The sequence below is a fragment of the Ricinus communis genome, chromosome 3 (genome assembly GCF_019578655.1).
Source record: "Ricinus communis isolate WT05 ecotype wild-type chromosome 3, ASM1957865v1, whole genome shotgun sequence".
In the NCBI taxonomy this organism is placed as follows: domain Eukaryota; kingdom Viridiplantae; phylum Streptophyta; class Magnoliopsida; order Malpighiales; family Euphorbiaceae; genus Ricinus; species Ricinus communis.
In genome coordinates this window covers 14,774,246-14,791,117 of record NC_063258.1, presented here as the reverse complement: position 1 = coordinate 14,791,117, position 16,872 = coordinate 14,774,246, and the positions used below count along the sequence as shown (strand labels likewise).

General features: G+C 35.1%; 1 protein-coding gene across 1 annotated transcript; it reads left to right on the top strand.

Moving 5' to 3' along the window:
- The first annotated feature begins 2,572 nt into the window (after window positions 1–2,572).
- Window positions 2,573–6,193, top strand: LOC112534948. Its single transcript, XM_048372326.1, has 4 exons — window positions 2,573–3,118; window positions 3,623–4,603; window positions 4,706–5,583; window positions 5,719–6,193. Exons 1-4 carry the CDS (start codon window positions 2,573–2,575, stop codon window positions 6,191–6,193), a joined length of 2,880 nt encoding a protein of 959 aa, XP_048228283.1.
- Window positions 6,194–16,872: the final 10,679 nt, after the last annotated feature.

The following is a 16,872-nucleotide window of genomic DNA, read 5'->3' as shown; positions in this document are numbered from 1 at the left end:
ATATCAAGGATGGAGCAAAATCCAGCTTAAAGACATGTTTTAAGTCATCATTTATCAAAAACCAAGTCTTTTGGAGGAAGTGCAGAAATTTGCACAGAAGATCACTATCGACAAGGCGTTACCACGCCTTACAGCCCATAAGCTCCATAGAAATCTGTGCAGAAGACTACTTTCAACAAGGCGTGACCACGCCTTGCACCCCATGAGCTGTTAAAAGATGCTAAGGAGAGCTTCGAAATTTTCAGAGTTTTCATTGTGGTGGACCTATCCCTAGTTAATCTCCTCTACTTTTGGAAGTGTTGGATTAATAGAACTTTCTTCCATGTATTTAGGATTTTAATTTATTTAGATCACTTTTAATCTTATCCTTTCTTGTAGGGATAAGATTAAATAGGAAGCTTATTTCTTTTTGATAAGGATTCTATTAGGGTTTAGGGTTTTACTTCCTATATAAGGACGGCTGGAAGTACCTTTAATTGATTCATATTCATATTCTACTCTCTGCAATTCTTGTGAATTCTCACTCCACCATGAGTGGCTAAGTTTTTAGTTTCTAATTCAAGAGTGAATAAATTCCAATTGTGATTTTGTGAGGCTTTGAGCTTAACAGAATTCTTCTTTAATTCAAGTATTCTTTATTTCTTGTTCTTATTATTTATGAATTATTGATATTGATTGAACTGACGAATCAACTTTGATATTGATTTTTCTATTGCTAAACTTTGAGTTTGTGATCCGTAATTGTCATGAACGATTGACATAAGTAGCAAGGAGCTGGCTTATGTGTGTATGATTACGGCTTATTTGAATTACATAGCTTGCATGATAGGCTCTAGGGAAATAAAGGAACAATGTTATTTCAATTGCAGTTATCTCAATTAAATTAATGTTGGTTTAGTCATTCTCATTATTCTTAATGCTATCATTAAGTTGATATGGAACGCTATCGTGCCTAGTTGACTGATGGTAAGTTTTGATTTGGATGTTGGGTTCGAGTCAATTATATTAGGAGAATTACACTTGTTGCGGCTTTTTTGAATAAGTAGACTAAGTACTTGAATAGAAGAATTGATATTTTAGCCTATGATCATGATTACAATTGGATGGAATTAGCACTCTTGAATTGGAAATTTGTTAAGATTGATTTTTATTTACTTTAATATTCAGCCTTCATTATTTTCTGCCTATTTATAATTTTGATTCAAACATTCAAAAACCCCCCTTTTATTTTACTTTGAGAAGCTATTCACATTGGTTCTCTTGGGATTCGACCTGGTTTCACTTTTTCTACAAATTAGTTTAAGAAAATCAGTAATTTATTTTGAAGGGCTTCGACAACCCGTTCAAATTTGGCGTCGTTGCCGGGGAGCCTATTTTAGTTTCTCATTGTTTAAATTATTTGTTTATGACTCGTTCTTCTCAAGATATTGATTTGCAGTTTAATCCTGAAATTGAGAAGACAGCGTGCCGATTAAGAAAGGAGACTAAGCAAAGAAAAAGTTGTCTCATAGAGGAGTTGGAAATAGATTTAGCTATTGGCGACACATCTATTTTTCAAGAAGTTACAGAAAACATGGCGAACAGAACTCTCAAAGAGCTAGCTGCACCAGATTTAAATCAACAACCTTTATGCATTACATTTCCTAATATTGCAGTTGATTTTGAATTAAAATATGGTTTAATTCATTTACTACCTTCTTTTCGTGGATGTGCAGGTGAAGATTCTCATAAACACTTGAAAGAATTCCATATTGTATGCTCCGGAATGAAGCCACATGGTGTAACCGAAGAGCAAATAAATCTTAGAGCTTTTCACTTTTCCTTGAAGGATAAAGCAAAAGATTGGCTCTATTATCTACCCTCTGGATCAATAATAACATGGAATGAGATGAAAAGATTGTTCTTAGACAAATTCTTCCCTGCAACAAGAACTGCCAACATCAGAAAAGAAATTTGTGGCATAACACAGTTCACTAGAGAAACGTTGTATGAATATTGTGAAAGGTTCAAGCAACTGTGTGCTAAATGCCCACATCATCAAATCTCTCCGCAACTCCTAATCCAATATTTCTATGAAGGATTATTACCAATGGATAGGAGCATGATTGATGCAGCAAGTGGGGGAGCTTTGGTAGATAAAACGCCTGAAGAAGCCAAGCAATTAATTTCAAACATGGCCAAAAATTCTCAGCAATTTGGTACAAGAGCTGATAGAGCTACAAGGCGAGTTAATGAGGTAAGTACTAAAAATCTTGAAAATCAAATTTCTGATTTAACTGCTTTGGTTCGTCAAATGGCTGTAGGGCAATTGCAAATGGCAAAAGTTTATGGAATATGTTCACTGCAAGGACATCCCACTGATATGTGTCCATCATTGCAACAAGACTCCATGCAAGAAGCTAATGCTCTAGGCGGATTTACTAGTCAACCTCAAAGGAAGTATGACCCCTTTTCCAATCATTACAATCCTGGATGGAGAGATCACCCGAATTTGAGCTATGGGAACCAAGGAGGATAACAGAAATATCCTCAACAGAATTTCAATAGACAACCTCAAGCTCCAAATTCAGGTATGTCTTTGGAAGATATTGTTAAAAACCTTGCTAACAATAATCTTCAATTTCAACAGGAAACAAGGTCAAGCATTCAGAATTTAGGCAATCAAATAACTCAATTGGCTACGTCAGTTAGTAAATTGGAAGCCCAAAATTCTGGAAAACTACCTTTGCAACCAGAAATAAATCCAAAGGAGAACGTTAGTGCAATTTCTCTAAGAAGTGGAAAAGAGTTTCCTTCAGGCTTGATTCCACTTAAGGGAAGTGAACTAAGCAAGGAAAATGAAGAAGAAGTTTCCTCTAAGGCATCACATAGGGTAAAATTTGATCCTCCCGTATCTCTTTCATCTCACACTCCATTGCCTCCTTTTCCTAGCAGATTAGCGAAACCAAAAGAAGATGAGCAAGAAAAGGAGATCTTGGATACATTTAGAAAGGTGGAGATAAATATCCCATTATTGGATGCTATCAAACAAATTCCTAAATATGCAAAGTTCTTCAAGGAATTGTGCACCGATAAAAGAAGAATGAAGGAAAAGGAGAAAGTAGTGGTAAGTAGGAACGTGTCGGCAATGTTGTAAAAGAATATACCAGAGAAATGCAAAGATCTAGGTATGTTTTCATTACCTTGTGTAATTGGTAATACAAAAATTGAGCATGCCATGTTAGATTAGGGAGCTTCCATTAATGTCATGCCATTTTCTATTTATCAAGATTTAAAACTAAATGACTTGCAAAAAATTGGTGTAGTGATTCAATTAGTTGATCGTTCTTTCATTCATCCCCTTGGAGCTGTTGAAGATGTTTCGGTGCAGGTTAATAAGCTCATATTTCCTGTCGACTTCTACATTTTGGAAATGGATGGTAATTCTTCATCAAAATCAGCTTCGATTTTGTTAGGATGACCATCCATGAAAACTGCCAAGATAAAGATTAATGTAGATGAGGGTACTCTCTCCGTAGAGTTTGATGGAGAGATTGTTAAATTTAATATTTTCGATGCAATTAAATACCCTAATGACGTACATTCTCTTTGCCATATTGATGTAATTGACCCAATTGTACAGGAAGTTTTTGCAGAAGAAAGTGTTGGTCACGAACAGGAATTAGATGAAAATTCCAACTTTGAAGAAAATGATTATGAGATTGGTGTAGAAGAACTATTCTCAGCAATAATATCTGAACCCACAAATCTCAATGCTGAAATCTCTAATACTAATGACAAGATGTTACCTTCTATTGTGCAGGCACCAAAACTAGAGCTGAAAACCTTGCCGGATCACTTAAAATACGTGTATTTAGGCGACAAGGAAACATTGCCTGTTATCATCTCAAAAGGACTAACAATGAAACAGGAAAGAAGATTGATTGAAGCTTTGAAGGAATATAAGGTTGCAATTGGTTGGACGTTGGCTGACATAAAAGGCATTAGTCCATCAATTTGCATGCACAGGATAGAAGATGATGCTAAACCATCAAGGGAACCACAAAGGAGACTAAACCCAACCATGAAAGAAGTTGTCATGAAAGAGATACTCAAGCTATTAGATGCAGGTATAATCTACCTAATTTCAGACAGTAAATGGGTAAGTCCAATTCATGTTGTCCCTAAGAAAACTGGAATGACTGTGGTAAGGAACTCAAACAATAAACTTCTACCAATGTGTGTGCAAAATGGTTGGAGAATGTGTATAGATTTCAGGAAGCTTAATCAAGTAACTAGAAAAGATCATTTTCCCCTACCTTTCATTGATCAAATGTTAGAACGATTAGCGGGAAAATCTTTCTTCTGTTTTCTTGATGGTTTTTCAGGATTCTATCAAATTCCTATCGCACAGGAAGATCAAGAAAAAATAACGTTCACTTGTCCTTTCGGAACCTATGCTTATAGGCGAATGCCTATTGGTTTCTGTAATGCTCCAGGTACGTTTCAAAGATGCATGATGAGTATTTTTTCTGAATATATTGAGAAATGCATCGAAGTGTTTATGGATGACTTTACTGTGTATAGGGATTCATTTGATGAATGCTTAGAAAATTTAATGAAAGTTTTAAGGAGATGTATAGAAACAAACTTGGTTTTAAATTATGAGAAATGTCATTTTATGGTCACCCAAGGTATTGTATTAGGGCATGTGGTCTCCTCTAAGGGTATAGAAGTTGATAAGGCAAAAGTAGACATAATTGCAAACTTACCATACCCTACTAATGTTAGGGAAGTGCGTTCTTTTCTAGGACATGCAGGATTTTATCGCAGATTTATCAAGGATATTTCCAAGATCGCTTTGCCATTGACAAATCTACTGCAAAAAGAAGTTCAATTTGAGTTTGGGAAAGAATGCAGAGAGGCATTCGTAAAACTCAAAGATTTATTGACAAGCACACCTATTATTCAACCACCTAGATGGGATTTGCATTTTGAAATCATGTGCGACGCAAGCAATTATGCAGTGGGAGCAATTCTAGGGCAGCGGATTGAGAAGAAAAGTCATGTCATCTATTATGCTTCTAGGACGTTAAATTCCGCACAATGCAATTACTCCACGACAAAAAAGGAGCTTTTATCAATTGTCTTTGCTTTAGATAAATTTCGATCTTATGTGCTTGGTTCTAAAGTTATTGTGTATTCTGATCATGCAGGTTTGAAGTATCTTTTAGCAAAGAAAGAATCAAAACCAAGGCTAATTCGGTGGATTTTGCTTCTTCAAGAATTTTACTTAAACATCAAAGATAGAAAAGGAGTGGAAAATTCTGTTGCAGACCATTTGAGTAGGTTGATAAGGGAAGAAGATGACCTACCCTTCAATAACAATTTTCCTGATGAACATTTGTTCCAACTCAAAGGTATGATTCCTTGGTACGCAGACATGGTAAATTACTTAGTTACAAGAAATCTACCTTATTGTCTTAGTAAGTCTAGGAAGGCAAAGATAAAGAGTGAATCTAAGTATTATGTTTGGGATGAACCCTTCTTATGGAAATTTTGTTCCGATCAAGTGATTAGGAGATGTGTGCTTGAAAATGAATTCCAATCTATTTTAACCTTTAACCATGATTATGCATGTGGCGGACACTTTGGACCTAGACGGACTGAGAGAAAAATCTTATATTGTGGTTTATATTGGGAAACTTTGTTTAAAGATGCATATCAATTTTGCAAAAGTTGTGAGAGATGTCAAAAAGTAGGAGCACTAACTCGAAAGAATGAAATGCCTCAAGTTTCGATTCTCATCTGTGAAATATTTGATGTGTGGGGGATCGATTTTATGGGTCCTCTACCCTTTTCTTGTGGTTTTTCATATATACTTTTGGCGGTAGATTATGTATCAAAATGGGTGGAAGCTAAAGCCACCAGAACTGATGATTCTCAAACTGTTGCAGTTTTTATCAAGGCTAACATCTTTAACAGGTTTGGAATTCCAAAAGCAATCGTCAGTGACCAGGGAACTCATTTTTACAATAGATCAGTTGTAGCTTTGATGAAGAAGTATGGAGTAAATCATAGAACAGCCACCGCATATCATCCTCAAAGCAATGGACAAGCCGAAGTTTCCAATAGAGAAGTCAAATCCATCTTGGAAAAAACGGTGAATCCAGGAAGAAAGGATTGGAGCCTTCGTTTAGATGATGCTCTTTAGGCATACCGCACAGCTTATAAAGCTCCCATAGGAATGTCCCCTTATCGGTTAGTCTTCGAAAAAGCATGTCACTTACCGGTAGAAATTGAGCATAAGGCCTATTGGGCAGTTCGGCAATGCAACATGAACATGGATAAAGCAGGAATGTCAAGGCTACTACAATTGTAAGAATTAGAGGAGTTGCGATTAGATGCATATGAGAATTCGAGAATTTACAAAGAGAAGTCCAAATTACTCCACGACAATACTCTTATAAGGAAACAATTTAATATTGGTAAAAAAGTATTGTTATATAATTCTCGATTAAAGCTTATGCCTGGTAAGTTTCGTTCTCGATGGCTCGGTCCATTTGTTGTTACTAATGCGTTTCCCTATGGTGCAGTGGAAATTAGAAGCTTGGATTTGAACAAAATTTTCAAAGTAAATGGTCATAGATTGAAAATATTCTAAGAGGGTGAAACTGTTCCATGTCTCGATAATTTTCCCCTGGATTACCCCACTTATCCAGATGACTAAGACGTTCCCTCACTCTGTCGAGCAAAACGACGTTAAACGAATTGTGCTATTGGGAGGCAACCCAAATGTCTTATTTATTTATTTATTTACTTTTTATTTTTATTCATTTATTTTATTTTATTTTCTAATTTTTTTTTGGCAGGAGGCAAAAATTTGGATAAGGCGTAACCACTCCTTGTTTCCACAAAAAAAAAATTACAGAAGCTCGCTTCTTACAAGGATTGACCACGCCTTGTTCCAAACTGTCTTCTGTTTTGTTTTGAAGAAAACTGCACCAAAAAAATTACAGAAGCTCGCTCCTTACAAGGCGTGACCACGCCTTGTTCCAAGCTGTCTTCTGTTTTGTTTTGAAAAACTGCACCAAAAATTACAGAAGCTCGCTTCTTGTAAGGCATGACCACGCCTTACTTCACATAATCTTCTATCCAATTTTTTTTAAAAATTTTTAAAATTTTTAAAATTTTTTTATATTATTTTATATTATTTTATTTTATTATTTTATTTTTTCATTTTTATTATTATTTTTATATTTTTATTTATTTCCAAAAAAAAAAAAAAGAAACAGTGCGAAGAGTCCCCAACAAGTCGTATTGCTTCCCTTTATTTTCTTTTCTTCTTTTGTGTAGTAAAAACGACTACTCACAAACTGATCATGTTACGCCTTAAGACCACCGCCCGAAAGAGAACCTCCACTCACCGGCGAAGTAAAGCGACATCCTCCAATTCCGGCGACACGACTGCAGCCCCTCACTACCAAACCCTAACAACGCAGATACACCTACGGAGACGACACCTCGAGAGCCTAACGCGACAGTCTCGCCCGACATTGGTGAAACCACAGTCCCGCCCATTGCGACGCGAGAGTTCGTCCAGAAAAAGCAACGGCAACCGCTCGGAACAGCAGAATAATCTCATTTAGGCGAACTCACCTAGGGAAAGGGAAAGCTGTCCTACCACCATCAGAAGATGAACTGACTGGATTTTTGAAATTCACTACTAAAGCAAGAAAGGATAGGTACGCCGATGTACAAACGCGAGTGATTTACCCAGGTAAGTATGTCGATACCCATTCTCTTGAGACATTGGATATTAAACAGGATTTTGATACATTGATAGCTAGTATGTGGTGGAAAGCCTTAGTGACTGTTAGATACCCCACATTTGTTGAATTGATTAGAGAATTTTACACAACCTTTCAGTTCGAGACACCAAAGAATTTCACATTTGATACTCCTAGGGTTGTGCGATATAGACTCCTAGGCAAAGAATTTAAGCAATCCATTACTGAATTCAATTTGGCCCTAGGATTTATTGACCTTGCATTTTCTCTAACCAGTCAATACAAGAGCTCTGCCATAGATTTTGTCGATAATTTTGATCAGTCAAAACTTTGGAAGACCATATCTTCTGACCCAATGCATTACGATCCTAGCAACTCCAAAGGTGGGTATCTTAATAAACCTGAATGGGTTTACATACAATGATTTTTAGCATTCAGCTTTTCTGGTAGAAAAGACACAGCCAATATATGTACAAAAGCTGAACTTTATTTTATTTGGTCCATGTTGCATAATAACACAATCAATTTGGATTTTTGGTTGGCTTCACAGTTCAAATTTGTGCTAACTCGTAAAAAGCATTTATGCTTAGGATTTTTAATTACTCATTTGGCTGTTCGCCTTCAATTGCTTGATCTAGATAATACTAACTTATGGAGCATAATGGCGCGTACTCTTTCCAACGGCCTTCTTCGCACGGTCAAGGTGATCCTCCAAGATCTAGGAAACGATCTTGCCCAGCAAGCAGTCCTCGCGATCCAGAGGGTTCCACTGAACCAGATTTTGAAGCTCGATTGAACAAGATGGAACGACAAATTTCAAAGATGGAGAGAAATTTAGACGCCTTAATGAAACACTGGGGAGTTCAACCCCCCTGCCCTCCATCACCATAGACTACTCCACCCAAGTGGCTCGCAAATCAGGGGAGTTTTATATTTCTTTTCATTTCTTTTATGAGCCATTTTCTTTTTCATACATTGAGGACAATGTATAGTTTAGGTCTGGGGGAGGAATATGATAATTACATGATTTCCTTTTCTTTTTAAAAATATTTTTTTTTATGCTTATAATTAGGTATGCTTTAATTCACATGTTCTAATTCTTCTTTTGCAACCTTGAGTTTTATTTTGATAACCTGGAATACCATGTAAGTTAGAAATACATTTTTTATTTGAATTTCAATGCATGAAAGGGGATTAGCATGATTAGTGTTTCTTTAAAACTATCCGAAGGTATCTTATTAGTTTATTGATTGAAAAATGCACAAGACTTGATACAAATGTAAACATTCAAGTGAGCTTTTGAGCCTTAGAGCAGTTCATTATATTTTGCTCTGATTGTTTTTGATGAGTGTTATCAAACTAGTATAATTATTCTAGAACTTGCTTCTGAATTCTTGTTGAGATCACATTTATGGATTGATGCTTTAATATGATAGGGGCAATTAGGATTAACCTATTCTTAGACTCTTAAAACACCTACCCTATTGATTTCTCTTTTAGTTAGCCACTTTGAGCCTATTTCCTATTTTCCTTTTTTTTTTTTTAACACATGTTGTTTAACCCAAGACCTTTCGTTTGCTATCTCTATTTTTCTACCCTTGTCAAGACAAGAAAGGAAGTGTTGCATGGTACAAATGAAACAAAAAAGAAGAGACAAAACAAAAAAAAAAAGAGGAAAAGAAAAAAAAAGAGGGAAAGAAAAGAAAAGAAAAAGTGAGAAAAGAAAGTTGATATTTATTCCTTTCATGAAAGAGGATAATTGGAGAAGTATTCATCAAATATATTGAATTGAATTATTACATGTTATTTCTCCAAGATTTTTAGTGCTAATATAAAATGTGGGAATAAATCTCAAAGTTTTTGTAGTATGTTTCATGGATGTGGCATAAGTTATCATGCAAGAATCTAATCTTTTTGTCTTGATTATGAAACATCTCAGCTCTTCCTTTATCACACCCTTTCCTATGCCCCCTTACAACCCTTGTAAAGTCCCTCTGATTTTTGCATCTAATTCATGTGTAGTGGTGGAGACTTGATTCATTAGCAAGCTTATGGTAATAACATGCTTTATTTTGATTCTGAGAGTAAATGCACCCTAAACACTTTGAGAGTATTGAGTGAAACCATGTGAGGGTGTTAAGTCTTGTTGCTTTGATTTTGATGAATTATTGAGATACTTGTTCTTTTTACAAAATTTATCCTATGAATGCTAATCTCTTGATTGTCATTATTATTCAGGTCATTAATGTATGTTTAATTTATTTGGTATTTGAGGAGATTGAAAGAGATGAAAGGAAGGTTAAAAGGAGAATTGGTATGTTGAATTGAGGTATGCTTGAGGACAAGCATAAATTAGGTGTGGGGGACTTTGATAGGTCACAAATAGTTAAATTTATTGTATTTAATTTCCTTGCGATTTGGTTGAATAATGTACTTAATTATGAAAATTATGTTTATTCCGACTTAGGTGATGAAATACCAAGGATGGAGCAAAATCCAGCCTAAAGACATGTTTTAAGTCATCATTTATCAGAAACCAAGTCTTTTGGAGGAAGTGCAAAAATCTGCACAGAAGATCACTGTCGACAAGGCGTTACCACGCCTTGACCCATAAGCTCCCGCAAATCTATCAGAAGACTCATCGACAAGGCGTGACCACGCCTTGCACCCCATGAGCTGTTAAAAGATGCTAAGGAGAGCTTCGAAATTTTCAGAGTTTTCATTGTGGTGGACCTATCCCTAGTTAATCTGCTCTATTTTTGGAAGTGTTGGATTAATAGAACTTTCATGTATTTAGGGTTTTAATTTATTTAGATCACTTTTAATCTTATCCTTTCTTGTAGGGATAAGATTAAATAGGAAGCTTATTTTTTTTTGATAAGGATTCTATTAGGGTTTAGGGTTTTACTTCCTATATAAGGACGGCTAGAAGTACCTTTAATTGATTCATATTCATATTCTTCTTCTACTCTCTACAATTCTTGTGAATTCTTACTCCACCATGAGTGGCTAAGTTTTAGTTTCTAATTCAAGAGTGAATAAATTCCAATTGTGATTTTGTGAGGCTTTGAGCTTAACAGAATTCTTCTTTAATTCAAGTATTCTTTATTTCTTGTTCTTATTATTTATGAATTATTGATATTGATTGAACTGATGACTCAACTTTGATATTGATTTTTCTATTGCTAAACTTTGAGTTTGTGATCCGTAATTGTCATGAACGATTGACACAAGTAGCAAGGAGCTGGCTCATGTGTGTGTGATTACGGCTTATTCGAATTACATAGCTTGCATGATAGGCTCTAGGGAAATAAAGGAACAAGGTTATTTCAATTGCAGTTATCTCAATTAAATTAATGTTGGTTTAGTCATGCTCATTATTCTTAATGCTATCATTAAGTTGATATGGAATGCTATCGTGCCCAGTTGACTAATGGTAAGTTTTGATTTGGATGTTGGGTTCGAGTCAATTATATTAGGAGAATTACACTTGTTGAAGCTTTTTCGAATAAGTAGACTAAGTACTTGAATAGAAGAATTGATATTTTAGCCTATGATCATGATTACAATTGGATAGAATTAGCACTCTTGAATTGGAAATTTGTTAAGATTGATTTTTATTTTCTTTAATATTCAGCCTTCATTATTTTCTACCTATTTATAATTTTGATTCAAACATTCAAAACCCCCCCTTTTATTTTACTTTGAGAAGCTATTCACATTAGTTCTCTTGGGATTCGACCTGGTTTCACTTTTTCTACAAATTAGTTTAAGAAAATCAGTACTTTATTTTGAAGGGCTTCGACAACCCGTTCAAAGAGAAAGGAGTGAAATACCTAGAAAAACTTAAGATTAAGATAGGATTTTACCAACTATTGAAGGAGCCAAGCTAATGCTAAAGGATTTAAGCATATTAGCAACCCAAAACCTGAAATTGGTGAGTTGTTACTTGAGTATTATTAATTTGTCATTAGGGTTCTTGATTATAAATTGAGAAAACTTCAATTGATGCTTTCATTGATTAATTAAAGGTCGGATTATCATGAATTAGTAGAGTATTGAATGATTGCATAGAGATTAAGCTTGATTTAAGTTTAAGTATGTCAAGACAGAAAACTGTCAAAATTCCAGCAACCTTGATGTTCTGTATTTTGGGCATAACATACGTTATATAATTCCAAATTAAGCTTAATTGCTGTCTATGGAAATTTTGAAGAGTCCTCTATAACTTTGTAGTTTTGTGATTTTGCTAATTTGCCATTTTGATTGCTTAAATTGAGCAAACAGATTGCTGCTCGGGTACAACTAGCTGTATGACCCTTGCTCAGTAATTTGGGAATAATTAAATCTATAGAAGTAAGAATTGAGTAATTCTTCTTAGAGATGAAACTAGACACATAAAAGTATATGTCTATTTAATACGAGAATTTTTTATTAAGCCAATTTTGCCCAGTAATAAATATACTTTGGTACTAAATTTTTTCTACAAAACAGAGATGTTGGAGATTAGTTTTATGCAATTTATTTGATGTTAATTTGAGTTAAATTGGTATATAGCTAGATGGAACATGTTTATATGATATTAATACAGTAATTAAGAGGCTTAGAGGAAGAGTTAGACCTATAAATTAAAGAGAGGATGATCTTGTAATGCATTAGAACTAGCATTTACATGAATATTTGGAATGTGCATGAAATGTGAATTGATGAATGTGTTAACAGGAACTCAAAGGCCTGGAAAGGAAGTTGTGGAGAAAGGAGGTTCTTCTATGCTGAAGGAATAAGTGTATTTTGAGTAAGTAAATAGTTAATATTTGCCATATTCATATGTTTAATCAAATGTTCTGCGAATGGTTGTGTTTGCTTAATATTTTGTTATGTTTGAATAAATAAGATGGAAGTGATTGGTGTTGAGTGGAACAATTGTTATTGCTTCAATATGATATAAGTGAAATGATTGAATTGTGATGTTAAGTGCATATGTGCATGTGAATGGTGGATTTCCCTGTGAAAAAGAAAATATATATGTAAAGCCTTGGGAGGCTAAAGCCTAGAGAGGCTATAAAAGTGTGTAATCTGAGGATGAGGCGGAGCAGCTTACGTGTGCGATAGGTGAGGATGAGGTGGAGCAGCACATTAAAGGGGATCCACGAGCTGTGAGAACTAACCATAATTGTTGAATTGTATTTTTTTTATGATAGTTGTAATGAATTGAGTAGAATGGTATGAATTTATGCCTAAATTATGAATCATGATAAGTTATGTGATTGGGTAGAAATTGTATTAAGTGTATATGATATAGATTATGTTGATTATTTATTTACTGAGCTATAGGCTCACCCCTCTCCAAAATTTTTCTTTTTAGGTTTGTAAATAGTAGTGCATCCGTTGGTTGTATCCGAAGTCTAGCTTTTAGCGATTCTATCGAGTTGGGCCGGTTTGTGGAGTCTCCTCCGATGCATTTTGTATCTTGAGTCATGTGATGTATATGGAAGTGTGCCTTGTATGGCATAAGAAGATGTTTTGAATACATGTTAAATGATGTTTAAGTATAAGCATATGTTTATATGTTTAAGTATAAGCATATGTTTATATGTTAATAACCTTATGTCTTGATTCTTAACAATCTGCATATTGATACATGTAGTATATAGTCTACGACGCTTGTATGCTACCTCGCTAATGTCTGTTGGTTAGCATGTAACGGGGGTGTGACATTTAGTGGTATCAGAGCAGGGATTAGATTCATTGGGAGTAGATTCATGTTGAACATCATTAAGCATATGACATATGTTCTTTGAACTTGATTGAGTGTTTGCATTTCATATATATAGATGGAGGGACAAGGAGAACACGCAGCTGGCCCAAATAAGTCATTAGAGTCTATGCATGGTCATGAAAATGCTGCACAATCGAATGTACAAAAATATTATAGAACAGTTTATGGATTTTCTGATGCAAAGAGTAGCTCGACAACAAGCACCGGCACCTCAGGCTCAACCACAAGAGGCCATGATATATAAGAATTATGAAAGGGTTAGGAAACAAGGTGCTAATGTTTTTTAGGGTACTACTGATCCTACTGAGGCTGAAGAATGGTTACGAAATATAAAAAGGGTGTTGGATAGATTTAATTGCACATCAGAATAGAGGCTTCTATATACAGTGTCTTTAATAGAAAAAGATGCACTTGATTGGTGGGAAACAGTTTTAAGAAGCAGAGATCGACCAATGACTTTGATTTGGAATGATTTCTTAAGGGAATTTGCTGAGAACTAGACTCCAGAAATTTATAGAGACAAAAAGAAGCTTGAATTTCTTCAGTTGAAGCAGAATGATATGTCAGTTGCAGAGTATGAAGTTCAATTTATGAGATTATCTAAGTATGCACAGAAGAAATAGCCATAGAAGAACTTAAAAGGAAGAAATTTTAGATGGGTTTGAGGCTTGACATTCGTGAAAAATGGCAGTGAAACCTCAGAATTACAATGCCTCAATTGAAGCTGCTTTTAGAGCTGAAGAAACATCATTTGAAAGGAATACTATGGAAGCTAAAAAGAATAAAAATATTGGTACTTATAGTGATCCTCCAAGACAGATTAGTATTTCTTTGTTCAAAGGCTCTAATTCACAAAGGAGTAGTTATCGTGGATGAGGGTTTGGTGGTCAGTCTAGTAGATCCTCCACAGTACCTTATAGCAGAGGTGGATACAATTCATCCAGACTTGAGGGAGGACAAGTTTTGGCCAGTAGAGGGTTTGCTCCTGTTTGTCCTATGTGCAACGGGAGACATATTGGAGAACGTTGGGGACTTAGACCAGTAGTATGTTTCACTTGTAATAGGCCAGGACATTATTCTAGAGATTATCCTATGAGAAGAAATAATGTTGGAGAATCTTATACAGTGGGTCAGAGTAGTGTTGGTGAAAATATCCCAGTTGGTTCAGGCAGAGGCAGAGGAAGAGGTCGTAGAGGAGGTTTAACTATTTCAGCAACACCATCAGAACATATTGGTCAACCTCAAGCACAAGCTAGAGTATTTGCTACTACTAGAAATGAAGCATTTGTAGCACCTGAAATTGTTACTGGTATACTTTCTATTCGTGATTATGATGCACATGCTCTTATTGATCCTGGATCCACATGTTCATTCATATCACATGATTTTGCATCACATGTTCATGGTAATATAAAGGCATTAAGTTGTGATATATATGTATCTATGCCTGCTGGGGGTATTATCACAGTAAATACGATAGTGAGATCATGTCCTGTAGTAGTAGATAGTGTCAAACTACATGCAGATTTGGTTGTTATTAATCTTAGAGAGTTTGATGTTATTTTGGGGATGGATTGGTTGTCAAGAAATCATGCTATTGTTGATTGTAAAACGAAGGAAGTGGCTATGGAAATACAAGGAGAAATGAAAACAGTAATGGTGGGTGAAAGGAAGACAATTCCTAATTGTTTGATTTCAGTTGTGACTGCATGTCAATTAGTTAAAGATGGATGTGAAGCATATCTAATTAGTTTTGTAGATACTACTAAGGTCAGTCCAGGGGTATTAGACATTCCAGTGGTTAGAGAATTTCCTAATGTATTCTTAGATGATTTGCTTGGTTTCCCACCAAATCGAGAGGTTGATTTTGAGATTGACATCATCCCTGGCGCGACACCTATTTCTATTGCACCATACAGAATGGCTCCATTGCAATTGAAAGAATTGAAGAAGCAATTAGAAGAGTTGCTTGATAAAGGTTTCATCAGGCCAAGTACTTCACCTTGGGGAGCACCAGTTCTGTTTGTGAAGAAAAAGGATGGTAGTATGCGATTATGTATTGATTATAGGCAATTGAATAGGATTACAGTGAAGAATAAATATCCATTGCCAAGAAATTGATGATTTGCTTGATCAGTTAAAAGGTGCAACTGTGTTCTCTAAAATTGATTTAAGATCAGGTTATTGGCAACTCCGAGTTGAAGAGAAATCTATTGCCAAGACAGTATTCAGAATAAGGTATGGGCATTATGAATTTATTGTGATGCCATTTTGGTTAACAAATGCTCCTGCTGCTTTTATGTCACTGATGAACAAGACTTTCCAGCCATATTTTGATCACTTTGTTTGTGTTCATTGATGATATTCTGATTTACTCTAGAAGCCTAGAAGAGCATGAACAACACTTGAGAATTGTTTTACAAATTTTGAGGGAAAAATAGTTATATGCAAAATTCAACAAATGTGAGTTTTGGATGGAGAAAATTGCATTCTTAGGGCATATTATTTCTAAACATGGAGTGCAACCAGATTCATAAAAAATTAAAGCAATTATTGAATGGGAACCGCCTAGAAATGTTTCTGAACTTCAAAGATTTCTTGGGTTAGCTGGCTATTATAGAAGATTTGTAAAAGATTTTTCAATTATTGCTAAGCCTCTCACAACTTTGTTAAAGAAGAATGTGCCATTCCAGTGGACTGAGTTGTGTGATCAAAATTTTCAAGAGTTGAAGAAAAGGCTTACTACTACACCAATACTTGCATTGCCATATGAAAATGGAGTTTATGTTGTATATACTGATGCTTCTAGGCAAGGACTTGGACATGTCTTAATGCAGCATGGGAAGGTTATAACTTATGTTTCAAGACAATTGCAACCTCATGAACTGAATTATCCTATGCATGATCTTAAATTAGCAGCTATTGTACATGCATTGAAGATATGGCGACATTATTTATACGGGGAGACATTTCAGATATTTACTGATCATAAGAGTATGAAATATATCCCTATGCAAAAAGAGTTGAATCTGAGACAACGAAGACGGATTGAGCTTTTGAAGGATTATGATTGCACTATTCATTATCATCCTGGAAAAGCAAATGTTGTTGCTGATGCTTTAAGTAGGAAGACAGTGGAAAACTTTTCAAGTATGATTTGTTACAATGTGGAATATTTAGTTGCACTTAGAGCTATGGATGTGAAGTTTTATGTTTATGACGATGTCCTGTTAGCCACATTATAAGTAAAGTCTTTGATTGGAGATAAAATTAAAGATGCACAGTATGAAGATTCTTATTTGCAAAGGATGAAGGGTAGAGTGC

Excerpts from the sequence above, each read along its gene's own strand:
- LOC112534948 (XM_048372326.1), top strand. The coding sequence starts at position 2,573 with ATGTCTTTGGAAGATATTGTTAAAAACCTTGCTAACAATAATCTTCAA. Across the intron at positions 4,604-4,705 it reads GCTTAGAAAATTTAATGAAA|GGTATAGAAGTTGATAAGGC; the intron begins GTTTTAAGGAGA and ends GTCTCCTCTAAG. Across the intron at positions 5,584-5,718 it reads TGTGTGCTTGAAAATGAATT|TTGTGAGAGATGTCAAAAAG; the intron begins CCAATCTATTTT and ends ATTTTGCAAAAG.